At 44.5% G+C, this 19,733-nt stretch overlaps 1 protein-coding gene across 3 annotated transcripts in view; it reads right to left on the reverse strand.

Moving 5' to 3' along the window:
* Positions 1–19,733, reverse strand: part of SLC46A1 (solute carrier family 46 member 1) — a 206,214-nt gene that overhangs the window by 125,827 nt on the left and 60,654 nt on the right. The window contains exons 2-3 of one of the 3 annotated variants that reach the window (XM_085649111.1): positions 16,474–16,594; positions 15,383–15,492 (exon numbers count right to left, since the gene is read on the reverse strand). The exons of 1 other annotated variant lie outside the window; for it this stretch is intronic. In XM_085649111.1, the coding sequence (XP_085505237.1) occupies positions 15,383–15,442 (60 nt within the window). In that variant the 5' untranslated portion in view covers positions 15,443–15,492; positions 16,474–16,594. The remainder of the gene's footprint in view (positions 1–15,382; positions 15,493–16,473; positions 16,595–19,733) is intronic. One more of the 3 variants, XM_085649110.1, reaches the window with a different exon arrangement.

A 19,733-nucleotide genomic window follows, 5' to 3' on the forward strand; every position in this document is an offset into this window, starting at 1 on the left:
CTAGAGCGATCGCGCAGATCATATGTGCGTTCGCTAGACAACTGTACGGGTGAGGCAGGACGAGACCCCTGTTTCTGTTGCTGCTTCCCCTGTTTCTTTGCTCGCCAATTTTGTTTAGGAAAATTTGGGCGTTCGTCTTTAGTAGACGAGCTCACCTTAGTTTGCTGTACTATATCAGGAACTATCACAGTTGGTTTAACACCCAAGGCACTACGGCCTACGGTCCTATAGGCTTGCGCAATTATTTTAGCGAACTCCTTAGGCCTGTCGAGTTCATCCACGCGGTCCAGCTAATTAGCTACTTGGAACTGCATGGCATCGCCTTTGAGGTTGCCCATTACCATGGAAGCCACCACATCGAACACTCCGACAAGCCTCATTCCTAATTCAACAGCAGCCTCCGCTCCGTGATTCTCTTGAACACGTTTAATGACGGAGGGTAGTACAGACATAGACCGAGTGCCGAAGCACTTCGAGTAGGTCGCGGCAAAGACCTTGCCCCAGTTTGTGCAATCGGCCATATCTGGGACCAAGTCTTTCGGCAAACTAATGGTGAGAATCCTGTGTTTCTCCACAGGAGAGGTATGCGGAAAAACCGCCTCCAGTTGGTCAAATTTCTCAGCAAGCCAATAAGGTAAATCATCCTTACTTTGGGGGCGCTTGCCCATAACCGAATTAACCATAACAGGACTAACAACCACCGCGTGGTGGTTTGTTGGTTGTCCCGCAACAGCAGGTGCCCCCACCTGCACGTTGCGTGACACGTACTGCACTCCCATCATCCAGCACCCCATACGTCGTCAAATGACGGTGTGGTGTAGAGGTGCACGACTATGTGCGGCTATATCAACCGCCAGAAGGTCACACTAAAGAGTATCAACGATATCAACAGTAGCACTGGGGTTCAGTAAAAATAACCTTTTTAATGATCAAGCTTGAAAGAACCTATTAGTCGAAACACAGGTAGGTTAAACCTGTCACTTCCGTTAACCGGAAACCAGAGTGAGGGTGTTGTGGACTAATATAAGCACTACTAAGGCATTTCAAATCAATCGACCAAACGTTAGGTGCGCCATGTTGCAAGGATTCTGCTTATGCAGAGAACTATGCACAGGAAACCAGGACCTCAGTAAATTGTAGTGTACCAAAAACTCACCTCAGAACCCAGAACCCCTTGTCCGACCAGCATCAGTGTCCCATTCGTTATCCGAGTTTTATCTCGGCGGTCCCAATGTATAGACAACCCAGAACAAGCGACTTAGGGTATTCTCAGGAATGGTGGGAATCAGAAATACCGGTTCGTAATTATTCTCATATCAGTCCACAACAGAATAAACAGAGACACGGTAAAGTTTAAAGAGTTTATTTTATAAACCTCGTGTCCTAAGATGCAGTACTTTGGCTAACATAAGCAGACAAATGATTAAGATCAAAACCATCAGCATAGTTACAATACCATAGAAAATGAAAGGAGTAATCATAATAAAATGACAGTGGATGACAGCCACCTTCCTTTCGCTAGTAAACTAATATTATTATTATTAGACTAATAAGAGGTCTCTAGGCTTGAATGGGGAACCCCATACCGTAAAGATCAGCTTAGTGGAATCACATCACAGGATCAGCTTAGACTCTGCTCCTGGGAAAGCTCTTCTTCCGAATGTGTCTAAAGCATGCAGCCTGCAATATTAAAAGCACTCGACTTTCAGGTATTTGCAGCTGCGTGCGTGTTATGGCTAAATAGTGGGCGATCAACCTGAACCCAACATCATGCACCGTCTAGCGACCCAGACTGTTTCTTTACACAATGTTCAGACCAAGGTCGCTGCTCACTGTTAGCGATGTGAACAACAGACAGTTCTCATGTGAAGCAAAGTCGAGCAAGCATTTCTCAATTAATTACATGTAACTACAGTGTTGTGTGCAAAAGCAGCAAAAGCAGCAAAAGCGGCAAGATGGCTTTCTAACATCTAACGCGGTTGTGCTAACTTAGCATTGTACGTATATAGATAGCAGTCTTCACTACAGCAGCAAAATGGCTTGCGGCGTCGGGCTGCCTCATCTTTGGTAAATAAGGCCCCAAGAGTCGGCCGAGTCCCCCTAAGCCATCACCTTATGACCTATGGACCGCTATGGACAACACAACAGCTAACAGTACCGGAGGCGGGTTGGATCCTGCTTGTCAGCCAGTTAAATTTTCCTTTACTGATTGAGCTTTCCATCACCTCCATGCTCAGCTAGGCTCATATGTTGGACCACTCTTCAATGCATGTGAGTGCCTGGAACGGCTTTGTAATTGCATGAATGTAGACTGTGCTCACAGTCATCCAATTACAAACCAGCTCATCCATACAGTCTTACAGTCCATCGTTCTGAAAGTATTCACTCACTCCCATGTAATGGCTCAGTAGATGACGTGCTAATGTGTACCTCGGGCCTGCATCATTCTTCATCACTGCATGGTTAACTAGTACCGATAGAGTCATGGAGCCCAGCACTAGGCAGGCACTGTCGCCACAAGATATGAGTCTTCCAGTGCTAATCTGCAGCTGGTTCAGCGTAGGCTGGCCCCTTTCACCTCTGGGCCCCAATGCCATTGCACCTACTGCACTACTGGTAGCTATGCCCCTATCGGGTTGTGAGATACGTTTTAACAGAACTCACTAGTTGTTAGGCTACGGCGTGACCAGGATAAATGCTGGGAGGCAATATGGAGGAGTACAGAAATCATGGAAAATAGGTGGAGGCACTGTCCCTGTGAGTGGGTTGAGACAACAACAAGTTGCCAGAAGCCAAGAGTGTCCATTTCTCCAATTATGTTTGACTGTAAACATTGGAAGGCTCAACTAACCCAGATAGAAAGTTATGAGCAGACTATGCCAACCCATGGCACACTTCAATGGCACTGAAATGCACAGTGTATCCTGTCGTTCCTGTCCCCACGTCCCTCTGTCATACATTTACGATGGCAAAGTGTGTTGCCTACAGACCAGTGGGCGGAGTGTTGTAGCTTAGTCAATAATGAGGGGGATGTGATCCTGAAACTTCCTAACATGCAATGTGGTATACCCATCTAAAAAGTAGAGGGGCACTCCGGGCCTCTGGAAAGTGGTATTTTACAAGGCTAGGGGCATTAGTTTGCAGGTATTGGGAAAAGTGAGGTCAGTCAGTGCAGGATCTGAGTTGGCGAGTCAGTAGTGTGGTGTTCACGAATCACTGACATAACATCCATGCATACAAAATCGAAACACAATAATATTGGAAAATAAATACTGTTAACAAAAATATTGCCTTGCTATACTTAACTAATAAAACTACAAATTCCCGAGAACAGAAGTATCGTTGTTAAAAATATTGATTTTTACTTATATTGAAAATATACATAAACATATATTATGCAAAATTATTTATCCACACAATGTCGATTAAAATAATATTGCCAAAATAATTATATTATCATTCATGAATATTAAAAAACTACTTTTTACAGAAAACAATCATTTAAAATAAGGATAACACATTTTATACACATGTTTAAAATAAAAATATATCAAATCACCAAAATATTTACAATTCACCACAATAAACTATGGGCCCGATTCACAAAGGTAAAATGAGACAAAAGACTAACTTTACCACTTTTGGTATTCACAAAGGACATTTACTACTTGTGAATGCTCTTTGTGAATACCAAAAGTCGTAAAGTTCAACTTTTGGTATACACAAAGGGCATTTACAAGTAGTAAATGCCCTTTGTGAATACCAAAAGTCGTAAAGTTAGTCTTTCGCCTCATTTTACCTTTGTGAATCGGGCCCACTATATCTAAATTCATAACAATATTACCCCCAAAAATCCATTAAATACAAACATTTATATAACAACTTATATAGTAATAAATTAATATGTATAAAACATTATATTAAAAAATATCAAACTATTTATCAAATATTACAAATAAAACCTAAATTAGCTTTTACCATAGAAGAAAATAACTGATAAAAAAGTCTAACTAAAACTAAACTAACCAGTAAAATTAAACTATAAACAACCTTTACCAATAAAACCGTAAAAAAAATTAAATCAACAATATAAAGATAAACTAATTTTATCAACTAAAGACTTCAGAAAGGACAGATGCGGCAAGATGATTAATCTCTGCCTGATTTTATGACCATACCCTCAAAGAAAAAATGTATACATCTCGGGAACTACCTTACCAAGTAATTAGGTTTTAAATCTATTTAATTAGTTTATATGAAAGAAAGTGATACAAATACCAACCACCTACATCCATAGGCCAGTGGTGAAACATCAAATATCAGAATATACATGTGCATCACATAAAGTGGAAGGAGAGAAGAAAGGAATTGAGAGGGGGTGAGAGTGGGGGATACCATGGTACGAGACAGTGCTATGCCGGGCCTGAGCTAGTGATCTCATGTACCAAGTAATCTTAGGTAGGTTAGTGTGCGTCAGATTTGCCTGCAGAGGTTAAGCGGAGTATCCGAAGGTATTGTGGGCAGATCAGTTCCTGGAATTCCGCAGATAGGAGGATAAGACAAGGTTGCCACATCCTGTCAAAGATGAGGAGGCGATTTGTGGCTACTGCAGTTAGCTTTTCCATTCCCAATAGTTCCCATAGTTTGTACAGCCAGTCTAAATGTGTAGGAATGTTATCGGTGCCCCATCTGGCAAGAAGGAGTTGCTTGATTGGGCCCAGTGTTAAGACAATTGAGCAGCCTCTACTGGACCTCAAGGTGTAGGTAAGTGGATTGGGGAGACCCATAAAAACGTTACTCAGACATCAAGGAATATCAGGATCAATCAAAGTATACACTGCATCCAGGATCCCCTCCCAAAAGGAATCTGGTCTGGGGCACTGCCATAGTAGGAATGGGAGAGATCCCTGCTGGCCACATTGGCGCCAGCAGCAGCCTGTGTTGGTGAGATCCCAAGAGACAATCCTAGTCAGGGTGAGGTACCAGTAATGTGTTATCTTTAAAAACATTTCTTTACTAGTGGTGTGAAGGGCTAATGCTTGTGCGCCATGTAAAATGTCATTCCATTCCCTGTCAGTAAATGGGCGTCAACAGTCCCCTCCCATCTGGCCCGGGCGGGTGATTGTTGAGGGGTCAGGGGCGTGACAAGAAAGGCAGAAATTTCAGATAAGAGTTTTTTGTCAGATGTGTTGTTGAGGATCCACTTTTTTTTAAAGGATGTGAGCATCCGACTAGCGTGTGGCCAGATCCAGGGCTGGCTATCAGCCGACTGTAGTGTAGGGAAGTCCATAAGGCCCTGGGCATCGAACAGGTCCCCAATTCGCTTGCAATGGGCCTCCTGCCATGCCTGAAATGCCAATCGCTTGGTCGCGGGTGGGAAGTCCAGGTTGCCAATCAGTGGTGTCTGTGGGGATAGGGGCGTAGAGAGACCGTGACTCAATTGTACTGTGTCCCAATACCCCAACAGTGGCCCTCACCACTGGCGAGACATAAACCCCAGCTGGCCTATGGGGTTTCGGCACCCAGGAGACCCTCCAGATATGGATGCCCGCAATCGCCTGGTCTATAAAGCACCAGTGTTTCTCTGTGTATGTCTGTGACCATTCCACTATATAGTGCAAGTGCGCGGCTTTGTAGTAGTAGCACAAATGTGGTATCCCCAATCCCCCAACCGACAGTGGGAAATAGGAACAGGTTCTAGCCTTTCTGGCACATCTGCTCTCCCAGATAAAATCCCAGATCAGAGATTGTAGCTTGTCTAGCATCCATGGGGGAGGCTGGAGGGGAAGAGTTTGCATCACGTAAAGGATTTTGGGTAGGATCGCCATCTTGACTGCTGCTATTCGCCGAAGCAAAGAGAGGCCATGACTATTCCACTTAGTGAGGTCTGATTGTGTGGCCAACACAAGTTGGCCATTGTTGTGGGCAGCTGTGGCCGCGGGTGTGGGGTAGATCTGTAGTCCCAGGTAGGTTAGTCCATGGTCAGCCCACTGGAAGGGGAACAGTGTGCTGAGCCGGGCCTTCATCAAGTCAGGGTTAGTCAGGTTGACGATGAAAGATTTTTGTAGATTAGTCTTGAACGCGGAGGTTCCATCAAATGTAGTTAATTCTTGTCATCACGGCTTCTAGGGTGGTGTCTGAGGCAGTGAGGGCTAGGAGAATGTCATAGGCATACAACATGATCTTATGTTCCCATCTGCCCACAGGAATGCCTGTTATTTGGGGGTTGCCGCGGATCCGTTCTGCAAACGGCTCCATATAAGGCATGCAGAGCAAAGGTGGCAGGGGGCAGCCCTGCCTGGTGCCCCTGGTGACAGCAAATGTTGCTGACAATAATCCGTTCAGGCACACCCTGGCCCCAGGGGCAAAGTGGCAGGAATGGATCCATTGGTGGAACCATTCTCTCAAGGACGAGGTGTAGATAGAGTGCACACAATCGAAGGACTTCTCAGCATCAATCGATATTAGGATACACAGCACATTATCCAGCAGGTGACACAGCCATTTCATATTGTCACTACACCATCGCTCTGGGATAAACCCGGCCTGGTCAGGGTCCACCAACCCTTGAACTTAGGATGCCAGTCTATTGGCTAAGACACTTGTAAAGATCTTAGTGTCCACATTCAAGACAGAGATTTGTTGGTAGGATGCGCAACTTGTAGGATCTTTACCAGGTTTCGGGATGTGGCTAGGTGCATGGGGTCTGGAAGTTCCTCAGTTGAGCTTAGTGTATTATAAAGTCGTGCCAGGACGGGAGCTAGCTGTGCTCCAAAGGTTTTTAATAAAACTCAGTGCCATACCCGTCCAGGCCAGGTGCTTTGCCATTTTGTAGTCGTTAAATGGCTGCTATGACCTCTTGTGGTATAATGTCAGTGTCAAGTGCGGTATATATGTCCGGTGCCGCTGGGGGGGGGGGACTAAGAGGGGTAGGACATTGTGTTGGCCTCTGCTGCATAGAGGGCTGCATGGAAGGTCCTGAATTCCATAGCAATATCCTCGTCCCGGTTTCTGGGGAAACCATCTGCCTCTTGCAGTTCAGGAATCCTATGGTCAATCGCTTGCGCACAAAGGCGATATGCCAACATGCATCCTGCTTTATTGCCACCAGCATAGTACTTCTGGTGGATACATAGCAGGGCGTACTTCTTTCTTCCCATGTCCAGAGCCAGTAACTGTTTTCGTGCCACCGTCAGCTGACGGTGAGTGATCACCGAGCCAGAACTAATGTGGCCAGTTTCCAATTCCTTGAACCACATTTCCAATTGAAGCTGCTTGGTCCGTCTGTCTGAATTAGAACCTGTGGAAATAGAGATAAAGTGGTCCCTGAATACAACTTTCAGTGTCTTCCTTAAGATGGGAACAGGGGTGGTATGTGTGTCGTTAATATGCAAAAAACTGATAATGGCAGTCAAGGTGTCCGCTAGGATGTGGTAAGTGGTGAGGAGTTTAATGATAAGCTGTGAAACAAGAGGGGCCAGAGAATGTCTCCCTGGGTTATATCGTGTGATAATGGGGGAGTGGTCACATAGCAGCACTACTCCGATGTCTACTAAAACTGTGCTCAGGATCATGCGGGGATGTGAGAAAATAATCAATACAATAAAAGCGTATGTTTGGTGATCCGCAGAGAATAAAGTGTATTTAGTGGATGTAGGGTGCATGTGTCTCCAGATATCAGTCAGCCCCACCTCACCCAGCCAGTGTCTAGTAGATCTATCCTTCTGAGCATCAATCGCTATGTTAAAATCCCCACCCACTATTATATATTTGTCCGGTGATGTCAGAAGCTGGCCCAAGGAATCACTTAGGAATGCCTCCTGGTGGTCATTAGGGGTGTAGACTGTAGCTAGGGTGTACCTAATACAATGTATCAGGACATGCAAAGCTAAAAGTCTCTCAGGAACCTTCGTAAAGACCCGCTCCACCCACCCCGGGAAATATGTGGCAAGCTGGAGCACTACCCTGGACTTCTTGGCCATGCCCGAGGAAAAGTACTGGGGACCAAATCACAGAGAGCGCAGCCAATGCCAATCACTCTGGATCAGATGGGTTTCCTGTAACAGGCAGATGTCACAGCTTGAATCCTTCAAGAAGAAGAGAAGAGCTAAGCGCTTGGCTGGCGCGTTAAGGCCTCGGACATTGAGACTAAGTATAGAGACCCTATTGAGGCTTAGATGAGAGTGTAGTGTATCACACAAGCCCAGCAAAATTGCAACAGGCCAGTTGATGTGTGTTCGCATGCATGACTGAGGCAAGGGGGAGAGGAGGAAGAGACAGGGTACAGAGCAACAAGAGAAAGAGGGGGAACACAATGAACCAAAAGCGTCCCCCACCTGGGGACCATTGGAAACTTGGAAAGAGGGTCCATGTCGTAGATGACTGTATGTAGAGCACAAAACCTCCGTATGGGAACCCCGCAGGAGGAGCTATGAACCTGGTGTCAGAGGGGGATAAACCTGGGGTGGCCGGAGGCAGCGGCAGTCAATTGGATCATTGAGATTCCTCTACCAGTGAGGGCAGTGACAACAATCGGCAGCAGTTAGTGGTCGCCATCCCCACCCACTAAGTCACCCTTGTGCTGCAAATGGTGTAGCAGTAAGGCCCGCTCCTCACGACTGTCCGCTTCAGATGGCTTATTCAGCAATTTCTTCTTCCATCTGGAGGAGCGCTGGGGATCAGAGCCGGCGGCCAGAGCGTTCGTGGATGGTGAGGCTGTCTGCAAGGCAGGGCGCTGAGACGGCATGTCGTGGAATACGTGGGACTCCTCAAGAGTGCATATTGCACACACCTCCTCCCGCCATACAAATTGAAGGCAAAAAGGATGGCCCAATTTATATATAATGTCCTGCTCCTGGAGGAAGGCCATTAGAGGTCGGAGGGCCCTCCGCCGCTGTAACATAAGTGGGGAGAGATCCTGATACATCCACAGTCTGTGGCCCTCAAATTTGATAATGTTCATGTCTCGTGCCGCTGCCATAATATATCTCTATATCTCTATCTATCTATCTATCTATCTATCTATCTATCTATCTATCTATCTATCTATCTATCTATCTATCTATCTATCTATCTATCTATCTATCTATCTATCTATCTATCTATCTATCTATCTATCTATCTATCTATCTGTCTATCAATATATATATATATATATGTAATTATGAAAATGTTTACTACCATTCCTAAACTTTTATAACATCCAAAAAAATAATAATAATGCAAAACTATCAATCATAACATAGAAAATATTTTAAACCAATATTTTATTAAAAAAATTAAAACTAATTTAAAGATAAAATCATAATTTTAAAACAAAATGCATTTCAAATGTTTGTATTATTTGAAATTAGTGTTTCAGAACAATTATAAAATTGTAAACATTTATATCAAAACAATCCCTAATTATTTATCGTTATTAAAATATATTGTTCAATATTTTTTTTTTAAATAATTTAAATTTTTAAATATTTGTTTTATTTAATACCATCAGTATATATTTGACTTAATATTAAATTAAAATGTATTAAAAATATTAAAATAACAAAATACATTTAAAATATTATCCCCTAAAACTCCAATATCCCGCTACTAAAAAAATATAAAAACAGAGGGCCCGTTTCACAAAAGTAATCTGAGACAAAATCCTAACTTTACGACTTACGGTATGCACAAAAGGCATTAAGAAGTAGTAAAGTTAGGATTCCTAACTGTACTACTCCTAAACTGAGACAAAATCCTAACTTTATGACTTTCGGTATTCAAAAAAGGCTTTTAGGAGTAGTAAAGTTAGAAAGCTCAGAGCACTCCATTGTATTCAATGGAGTGCTCCACATTCCAATGTTCTTATATAGCCTTATAGGCTGCTGCCAAGAGTTAAGCTGGTTGTTAAAGGCCTGACCTTAGACACAGGCAAGGCTCTATAATGTGGGAGAGGGCCTTTAACAACTGGTATAGCCCAAGACAGAGGGCTAAAGGGCTTTTAGAACGTTCAACCCACTAAGGGTAGAATGTTCTCAATTAAAAAGGAAGAAACATGAAGATAAACATTGCGATCTTGGAGTTCCGGGCTAATGCCAGCCTTTATAAGCCAGGAGCTTCTTGATTGTCTTCAGTGGAGCTCACAGCATTCCAATGTTCTAATTAGAATTGAAAATGTTTCAATTCAGAATTTTGTTAACTGAATTATACATTGCTATGGTCTGAGGAAGGCAAGGTGGTCTTCAGAGTGTCTCGATCACTTCTGTTCCCCCTCACACCACTTTCCTCTTCTGTTTCTCACTCTGTTTACCCTTTTTACACTTTTTACCCCATATTGTTCTGAAATACTTGATCTGCATATCTCACGTCACCATTTTATCCTCACGTTTTCTTGCAAATTTCTCCACCTGCACTGTTCCTCTCTTCCATGTCACGATCTCTCGACATACAACCCACAAAATCATCTTTAAGTACCTCATCTTATTTTACTTTGGCACTGTCAATATTTTGGCAGCTGTGTACCTTCTTCAGACACTTTCCATTAGAATCACAATTAACACATATGTCACTACTAAACTGTACACTCTGTAGAGAGGCCATGGGTGGGATGTGTATGAATTCTAAATACCCTTATGACCTTCAGACATGCACTATGAGAAACTTCAGACTTATATCCAGAGCTCTCACTTCTGCCCTATTACTAACACCAACTCACAACCTGAACACACTCAGGTACCTGGAGGCCACTCACTTCACAATATGCACTAAAAAAATAATGAAAAAAATATGAAATAGGCACCGCAATGAGAACCTCAAAGGCAGTACCTGCACGGCATAGACTGCTGCAGTCCATGCCATGCAGGTTCTGTGGTGCATGCACACAGGGGGCACACATGACGGCACAACATATGCCCCCCCTGTGTGTATGCACCACAGTACCTGCACGGCATGGACTGCAGTAGTTCATGCTGTGCAGGTACTGCCTTTGACTTTCCCATTGCGGTGCCTATTTCATAGGCACCGCCCTGGGAATGCCAAAGAACCGCCCACTAGACCAGGAGAAAACTCCTGATCTGTTGTGTGGTTCCTACACAGGTTTGGCAGTGCGGGAGCAGGGCAGTTCGGCTCCCGCACCACCAAACTCATAATGAGGCCCTTAGGGCCTGATTACAACTTTTGGCGGTATGAGAGCTGGCAGCATGCCACTGCCACGCCCCCGAACCGCCAAGAGTTACTGCTGCCAGCTCACCAGATTGCAAATCATTTTGTGGTTTGGCGGGCAGACTGCGTGACTGTCCCGTGGCAGTTCTGTTTAAAGGCTCATTGTAAGCCTTAAACAGCACCGCCATGGGACCACCATTGCATGTTCCTTCACAGGAAGGAATGCGCCAAGTCATGCATTCCTTCCCGTGCAGGAACTGGGGGTGCAAAAAATAGGCATTGTTATTTATTATAATGCCTGTCATGGGATTGGCTCTCAGTCTGCTCGACGCACTTCTACTGTTGAGGGTCACTGCCCACCACAGCATAGTGTAATTATTTCACTTGGATAGAGCAGGTCTTGACAATGCCACAGATTTGTGGGGTTAGAGTCATTTCTGCTTCAAGATACATGCTTAGTGTTGGAAATGGTCCTTTATGCAAGGTTATCCCCAAACGTCTTGCTCCTATTTTGTCCTGACCTGTTTGTGTTGGTTTTAGGACTTTGGGCACTTTACCACTGCTAATCAGTGCTAAAGTGCACATGCTCTCTGTGTAAATTGTGTTATGGATTGGTGTTTCCATGATTGGATATTTGATTTACTTGTTATTCCCTAGTAAAGTGCACTGAGTGTGCCAGGGCCTGTAAATCAAATTGTACTCGTGGGCCTGCAGCACTGACTGTGCCACCCATGTGAGTAGCCTTGAAAAGGTACCTAAGACCTGCCATTACAGAGTCTGCGTGCAGTTTGTAACTGCCATGTCGACTTGGCCAGTGCACACACTTGCCAGACACTAACCTTCCCTTTTCTTACATGTCAACCACCCCTAAGGTAGGCCGAAGGTACCCCTGTGGGCAGGGTGCAGTGTATGTGAAAGGTAGGACATGCCCTGGTGTGTGTGTCATGTCCTGATAGTGAATTACAGCCAATTTCGTTTTTCACTATTGCAAGGCTACCTGTTCCCCATAGGACAGAATGGGAAGTTTGTTTATAACATCTTATAAACATAACTGGTTCAGGGAATTAGGTAGGAAAATAAAGTTTAGCATGCCTGAACTCAGAATCTAAAGATGCATCTTTTAGTGAAGGTGATTTTTACATGCTGTGTTTGAAAATACCACTTTTAGAAAGTAGGTATTTTCTTACTCAGTCATCCCGTGTGCCCCTGCTGGAATGTGGATTGCCTGTCTGGGTTTTAGATGACAGAAGGCTGGGGGGCAGGAGTGGCTCCAGGTAGTCTAGGTGGGTCAGGAAAGGGCTGAATAGACCTTGGCTGCAATGGGGGAAGGGGGAGGAGATTTCCTTGCACCTCAAAGGGCCTGGTCTGCCTCTGACAATGCCGTCTCCACTTCCTGCCAGGAAATCACACCAGAGATGGCAGAACTGGTTCTGGCTGGGCACAGACACTCTCTGCCTAAGAAATCAAAGGATATAAAAATTGGGGCCCATACCCCTGAACTTTAGAACTCTTTTGGATCAAGAAGACTGCCAAAAAGAAGTGCTGGGGAAGCTGTGAGGAGGAACTACCACTTTGCTGTGTGCTTTGCTGTGTTGACCTGCAGTGGCTGCTTCTGTGGCAGTGAAAGGGCTTGCCTGAACATTCTGCAATCTACTTTTGTGAGTTTCTCCAAGGGCTTGAGGTAGAGCTTGCCCCCTGTTCAAGAAGTCTCAGGAACAGCAAAGACTTCAAGCTCTTCTGGCCTCAGCACTGGGGACTGTGTGTTTTGAGCTGCAACAGAGGGAAAAGCAACCCGATGCCGTCTATGACGCCGCTGCTGACTCCGTGTCCTGAAGGCACTGCAGAGGGCATGGCCGCAAGGCAGCACCGTGACCCTGGTCTCACCGATGACACCTGCTGACGCCGCCACCGAGCCACTGCTCGTACCACGACCTGTGGGAACCGCACTGCCTCACTTCACAACGACGCCTTGGTATCCCCGACTACGCCGCTCCACGTCTAAATCTACACCGCTGCTTGCACCGTGGTTCGAGGGCACAGCTTGTAAAGTTACACGACGCACCGCCCTCATCCCGCACCGCAACCTTGGCCTACCAACGCCAGCACCATCGACTCCAGTTCATCAGCCGACGACAGCGCTTCACCCACGACAACGCCGCTGCTTGCACCGTGACCTCCCAGCACCGTGACGAGCACCGCCTTCACCTCGCACTGCGAATCTGGTCTCACCGACGACACCATCTGACGATGTCACCGAGCCGCTGCTCGCAACGTGACCTGAGGGCACCGCACGCCGAACCGCTGCACTTTGCACCACAGCACCCGACGCCTGCCGACGCCAGCGCTCCTGACTTCAACAGAGGGTAGTTCGACTTGCAACACGTGTGACTTCAAGGGCCCTGACGACTCCTGCACCGACCTCCGGAACCGACACCTGCGGACGCCGTGCTTTTGGAAGCTCAACGAGAGGTCACCGACGCCCTGCATTTCTAAGGTACTGTTTGTGGGCCTTCCCGACACCGTAGCTGGCCCGCGACGCCGCGGTCAGCCAGAACTGTTTGGATTTGTTTGCTTACGACGCCGTGATAGCCCCGGACGGAGCTATCGACATCAAGGAACTATTTTTCAAGCATTTTTTGATAATCGAAGATTCATAAGTACTGTATTGGGGATTTTGTTTTATCGTTTTTGGTTTTGTCTTAAATGTATAAAAATATTGGAAATTTTTCTAAGCTGGTGTGGTGTCCTTTTGTAGTGCTTACACTGTATTCCTGTTGGTTATGTGCAAATGCTTTACACACTGCCTTTAGGAGAAGCCTGCATGCTCGTGCCAAGCTACCAAGTGGGTGAGCAGGGGTTATTTTAGGAGTGTAACTCCCTTATCCTGACTAGAGTGGTGGTTTCTGCCCGACTTTGGCACATGCCCAAGCCGACTAAAAATCCCATTTCTAACATTGGTTGTCAGCGGTGAGGATAGGACTTGTGTTTGCACTTGACTTACAGTGATTGGTGTCACCAATCAATATTTACACTTTTAATTTAGCATCCTAAACAATCAGCATAAATGACAGACTTACTTATATACAACAAATTCTCTCTTGCTCCAGCCCCAAGGGGCCGTCTGGCTCGCGTCCCCCAACTGAGAACCACGCAAGGCGCAAACCACCTGCGTCCGTGAGAGGTAAGCCCCAGCCATCTGGTCCTTGTCCGCAACCTTAGGGCCCACCCCTCTACCACCAGGCTGACCAAGGGGGCTCGTAGGATATAACCAGGGGCCGCTGCCCCATGCTCTAGCTTGTAACCTGGCACCCTTGCCCCCAGCCGGTATCCCCATTCTCTCTGCGGTGAGCTTACCTTCTCTCCTCCTCAGTGCTGGCCTAGGGAGTCTGCAGGAGGACTCCTGTTAACAATGTAAGTCAGTCTTCTGTGGCCCCCTCAACGCCACTCACCGTTCGCCTTCCAACACCTTCCCAAAAGCCTAAATCTAAGGGACGGGTGGGTGGGAGATTCTCGTGACATCCACTTTGACTGGTGCTGGCGCTGGAAAAAGGAGAGGGGGACCATGCCCTAAATAGGCACCCCCAGTTCCTCCCCCTCATCGCCAGTCCCAGTGCGTCACACCGTGCCCTGGAAGCAATTCCTGCGGCCAGTCGCCAATCTGGCTACCCTGGCGTCAAGGTGGGCGTGGGCAGGACCCCAGGGTGCCGGGCCCTAATGGCGCGCTTTTTCAACGTTCGCGCTTTCAATTTGATGTGGTTGTTGCAGTTGGAGCCCACCGGCACTCATTTAGGGCAACCAAAACTTGTTTTCCCTAATCAGATTTTCACCCAGTGTAAGAGAGAGAGGGAGAAAAAGGGGGGAATAAAGAAGAAGAGAAAGTCCGAAATAGAAGAAAGCAGGGATGACAAAGAATCTGGTGTGGTTAGACACAGGAGCATAGACTGTCTGGTGATGAAGGAAAGAGGCATGTGGTGGAATCCAGACTATGCAATTCTGTGACCTTAATATTCACAGCACCTCATCCTAAACATAACTTCGGGCCCCACACTAATTGTTTTACAAGTTTAGCACCTGATCTAAGAGCTCCCCTTTTCTTAGCGGCATTGGTTGTGTTGCATATGTTTATTCAAACTTTCTTGTTTTCGTTTTCAACCTCCCAGCACCGTGGGAGGCTTTCTGGACAAGCACATAGAAAGATCTGCATTCCAAATATGTAGTCGGGAGAGGTCAATGGTCTTACCACACTTAAAGGGAGGGTCACTGGAATTATATAATAGTGCAGCCAAGGCATTCTTCGCATAATTAAAGATGTCCCGCATTTGCCACATATTCCAAATTCTGCTGCATAATCTGCAGATTAAAAAAAAATGTTTTTAGCTCAAAAGGTTTAAAAGTTACTAAAAAGGCATTTACAGCTGTTGTCGTCTAATGGAAGGCCCTTTGCCAAGGTTGGCTGGTCACTTTTCTGTTGCCAATCGCTATATTGGGGTTTTACTTTGGTACTAAAGAGGTGCAACCAATGCCTAAACAATGTAAAAGTGACAAAATAATTACCCAATACTATAGCAAAATGTGCCTGAATACGCTGCATAATTTGTCTTTTCTTGCTGCATAATTTACTAAACCCTGCCGCATAATTTGGCCCTCGCCTGCCACATAATTCCAGTGGCCCTGCTTAAAGGGCAAGGCAGTAAATAACTTTAGGTACTGTCACAAAAAGACAGAACAGGTGGCAGCACTAGTTGTCAGTGGTATAAGTATTCCCTTAAGGAAAAGGATCAGACTTATCTCTCAAAACATCTTGATTCCCCATCCAGTATGAGGGCAAGTAAGTAGATAAAATACCTTTTATATGGGGCACCCTTGGAGAATTACATTAATCACTTGTGCCCAATCTTTGGACCAGTCCTAGATTCCAATGTCATTTCCACCAATGACCAGTGTTCCCAAAAGTGTGTCTTATTGATAAGCCACTGCATTCTTTGGCAATATCCTCACAGTGGCCAGGGCCTAATTAGTGGATGGATTGGAGGAACATTTGTCCCTGACAGGAGGGTAAGGGTGCTTTAAGGTCCCTGAAACATTTAGGGCCTGATTACAAGTTTGGGGGTCTTATCACCATGCTGTCACGGCTGTGGTCCCAAGAAGACTGCTACTGGGGCGAACTCCCGCTCGCCATATTATGATGTCACCGCTGGGACAGCAGCGGTGTTTCCGATGGCAGGGTATATTTTTTCATATGTCTCGTTGCAGGTGTGTACATTTTGACTGCACATGTGTTAAATGTGCACTTGTGCATTACACATGTGAAAAAATACCTAATATCAGTACCTTTCCATTTCTGGAGTCAGGAACATAAGTGCCCAGGCCAGTCGGTGGGTAAATACTGCAAAATGGACTGACCTCATGTTTGGCGCCAACAGTGGTCAAGATGCTTCTGTGAAGGTGGGCCCTGGGAGACGGAAGGGAAGAAGAGTAAATGGGTGAGTGTGCAACCCAATTCCTTTGATTCTGCTGACTTGAAACAGAGGGTCTTCCCGCCACAGTCGGCTCGACGGAAAGCCAACTCATAATTCCGACGGCAGTGACCTTGTCTGTACTGCCCTCTGACAGCTGCTTTCCCCATGCCACCATCACAGCTGTTAGTGAATGGCTGTCAGTGACAGCAGAGCTCCAGAGGTCTTTCGTTCTGCAAACAATCAACATCGTAATATGTTGGGCGGACCGCCAAGTAGGCAGTGGCGTTTCCAACGCAGTTTCAACTGCGGTTCCCTTACCGCCAAACTCATAATCAGGTCCTTAGTCTTATGACTGTTTGCTCTTGAACTACAAATGGTCTACCTGGTACCGTTGCTTAGAAAAAAAATATGCATGCTTTGAATGTATTTTATTTCGATAGAGTTTTTGTGATAATGCTCTGGGTATTATCTGAAGACCTGGGAATAACTGAGCAATTTCAGGCACTTTCGGGTCGAGTGTTTCTCAAAATAAAATGGAGACCATATATGTAACTGCACCAGCATAAAGTAGCTCTATAGAACAGCAGGCCTCACAGACAAACGTATTACATGCCAGTCATCATTTTGTATATCCAAGTTATAAATTGAGCTGCAAATACCCCTTGTATCTGGGGCAAATGCGACTTGTGAAAGGCTGTTTTGAGTCTGTTTTTAGGTTTTGCCCATTGAAATATATTGTACTTAATATCAATATTAAAAGGACTTTCACCCCACCCTTGCTTTTCATTGGTTCCTGTGCTTGCCACTTACTTTTGATCCATGTCTATTGGCAGTAGCATAGTATCTCCTCTTGTTTCTCTGTCTGTTTCTCTTATCAGTGTCCCATGGCACAAGCACTTGTCTATATCCGCCTGTGATGTAACTTCTTTCTTATGAGCAAGCGTGTCAACACCCTTGTTTGTTTCAGTTTGCGTCCAACTCTGAATAACGTAAGCTTCATCACATGTTCAGTACATCGCTACTCTAGACGACAGACATTCTGCCTCTGTTTTTCCCTTTTAATTAACCGCAGCTTTGTAGTGTCTGTGCTTGAAGCTTATGCCTCTGAGCGAGATTAAAACATATGCCACCTTTGTATCTTCACTGGGAACAATGTTTTATCCAAACTAAAATGGCACTCTACATCGCATCTTGCACTTTCCCGATTACAGTAGCAGCACAAAACAAAATACATAGCTCTAATGCGGCATCTCATGCCAATCTGCATGTCACCTTACAAGTGCAGACAGCTGCCATAGCACAGTTTCAAGAGCGCACCCGCCTTGGAAATGAAAAGATACCTCATGCCAGTAAGTTGAATTGTTGCCCTGGCATTTCCCGCATGCTCTCTAATTAGCTGCACACATTATTATTTAAAAAAAAATGTTTTTATTAGAACAGGAAAAAACAATAAAAGCAAATATTTTACACATCATTTTACATATCAAATAGCCAGGCCAATAAACAATGCAAGCATGTTCAAGAATTAATTAAAAAAAGGATTTCATATAAAAATTTCAAACAGCGCTGATAAAGAATCAACCTCCCACAATCCTCATCCTGGCTGAGCCAATTAGTTTAAAAAGATTAGGTTAGCCACAAATAACAAATAAAGTGACAAGAGCAATATACAAAGATAAAGTGCAAATTGAAGTGAACTAATAGGGGACAAAGGAACGCCAAATAGCTCTAAATCTTACTACCGCTCCTACACGTTTGGCAATAAGTTCATAAGTCTTAGTCAATTTATTAAACCAATGTTCAATACTAGGTTGTATACTGGTTCTACAATTTTGCAAAACGAGTGATCTAGCAACTGCTATAGCAATTAATATAAAATATTGCTGATATTTTGTAAGGCATTTCACTTCTGCTGAAGAACCATATAACACCAACATAGCTGACGGACAGATTTCTAAGAATAAAATCCGAGACATTTCCTCAAAAACCCTCTTCCAGAAATTTTGTAAATCGTTACATTCAAAAAATATATGTAACCATCCCCCTTCCCCCTCTCTATTACAGCAGAAACATTTATTCGGGCAAGTTAAAAACATTTTAAACAATTTCAGAGGAGTAAAGTATAATAGCCATCTAGATAAAAAATTAATTATTTTAAAATTAGCGCCTCTAAGAGCTTTATTTGCTAAATCATTTAACTTAGTCCACTCTTTAGTATTAAACTTGCAACCTGTCTCTGAATAAATTTTCTGGAGCTCTTTTGTCATGACCTCCTCTGAGTTGGCTTTCTGATGAAGTAACTGATACCAGGAGCCAACTCCTGCCATTTTATTTACTATCTGCCTGACAATTAGTCTTATTGTCTAATCTAAAATTGCATAATTGTTTTTAAGAAAATTAGATATTTGTGCAAACCTCAGGGCCAGTGCAGTATTTGGAGTATTGGCCTGAAGACAAACAGTTTCCCATGTAATTAAGGAATCAACATTGTAAAAATCCCCAAACTGAAGATATTCCTGTTCTTGCCATTCCTGACAAAGCCTTCTGGAAAGTTTAAGACCTCCAAATGCTCCGTCCTGTATTGGGGTATACGCATGAAATAGAGGTAAATTCCAAGATTAAAAAAATAGCTGCATTCAGTTTGCCAGAGTAAAAATAACCTTATAACGCGTTTTTTTGGGAAGTTTTGCCAAACGTAGGAAAGCTGGAAGTCCAATGGCACTTTCATTTAACATATATATAAAAACAATATGTCAAAAACTAAATTTTCCTTACCCAGTTGAGAAAACAGATTAAGTAAAGAAGCCTGATAATATGTTAAAAAGTGTGAGAGTGCCAATCCTCCTGAGGTTACATCAAGTTGCAATATAGAAAGCCTAACCCTTGGTTGTTTATTATTCCAAACAAACCTCCTTATGAATTGATCCAGCTCCTTGAAATCATAACTCGGGATTTTCATAGGGAGGCTAATAAATAAAAACAAGAACAATGGAAGTACCGTCATTTTAACCATTGATACTCTTCCCACCAAGGACAGTTGCAGCAAAGACCAATTATCCAATAACTTTTTAACTTTAGTAAGCAATCTAGCATAGTTCATAGAAAATAATTGTCCATAATAATTAGTAACAT

The sequence above is a fragment of the Triturus cristatus genome, chromosome 3_2 (assembly GCF_964204655.1).
Source record: "Triturus cristatus chromosome 3_2, aTriCri1.1, whole genome shotgun sequence".
Taxonomy (NCBI): Eukaryota; Metazoa; Chordata; class Amphibia; order Caudata; family Salamandridae; genus Triturus; species Triturus cristatus.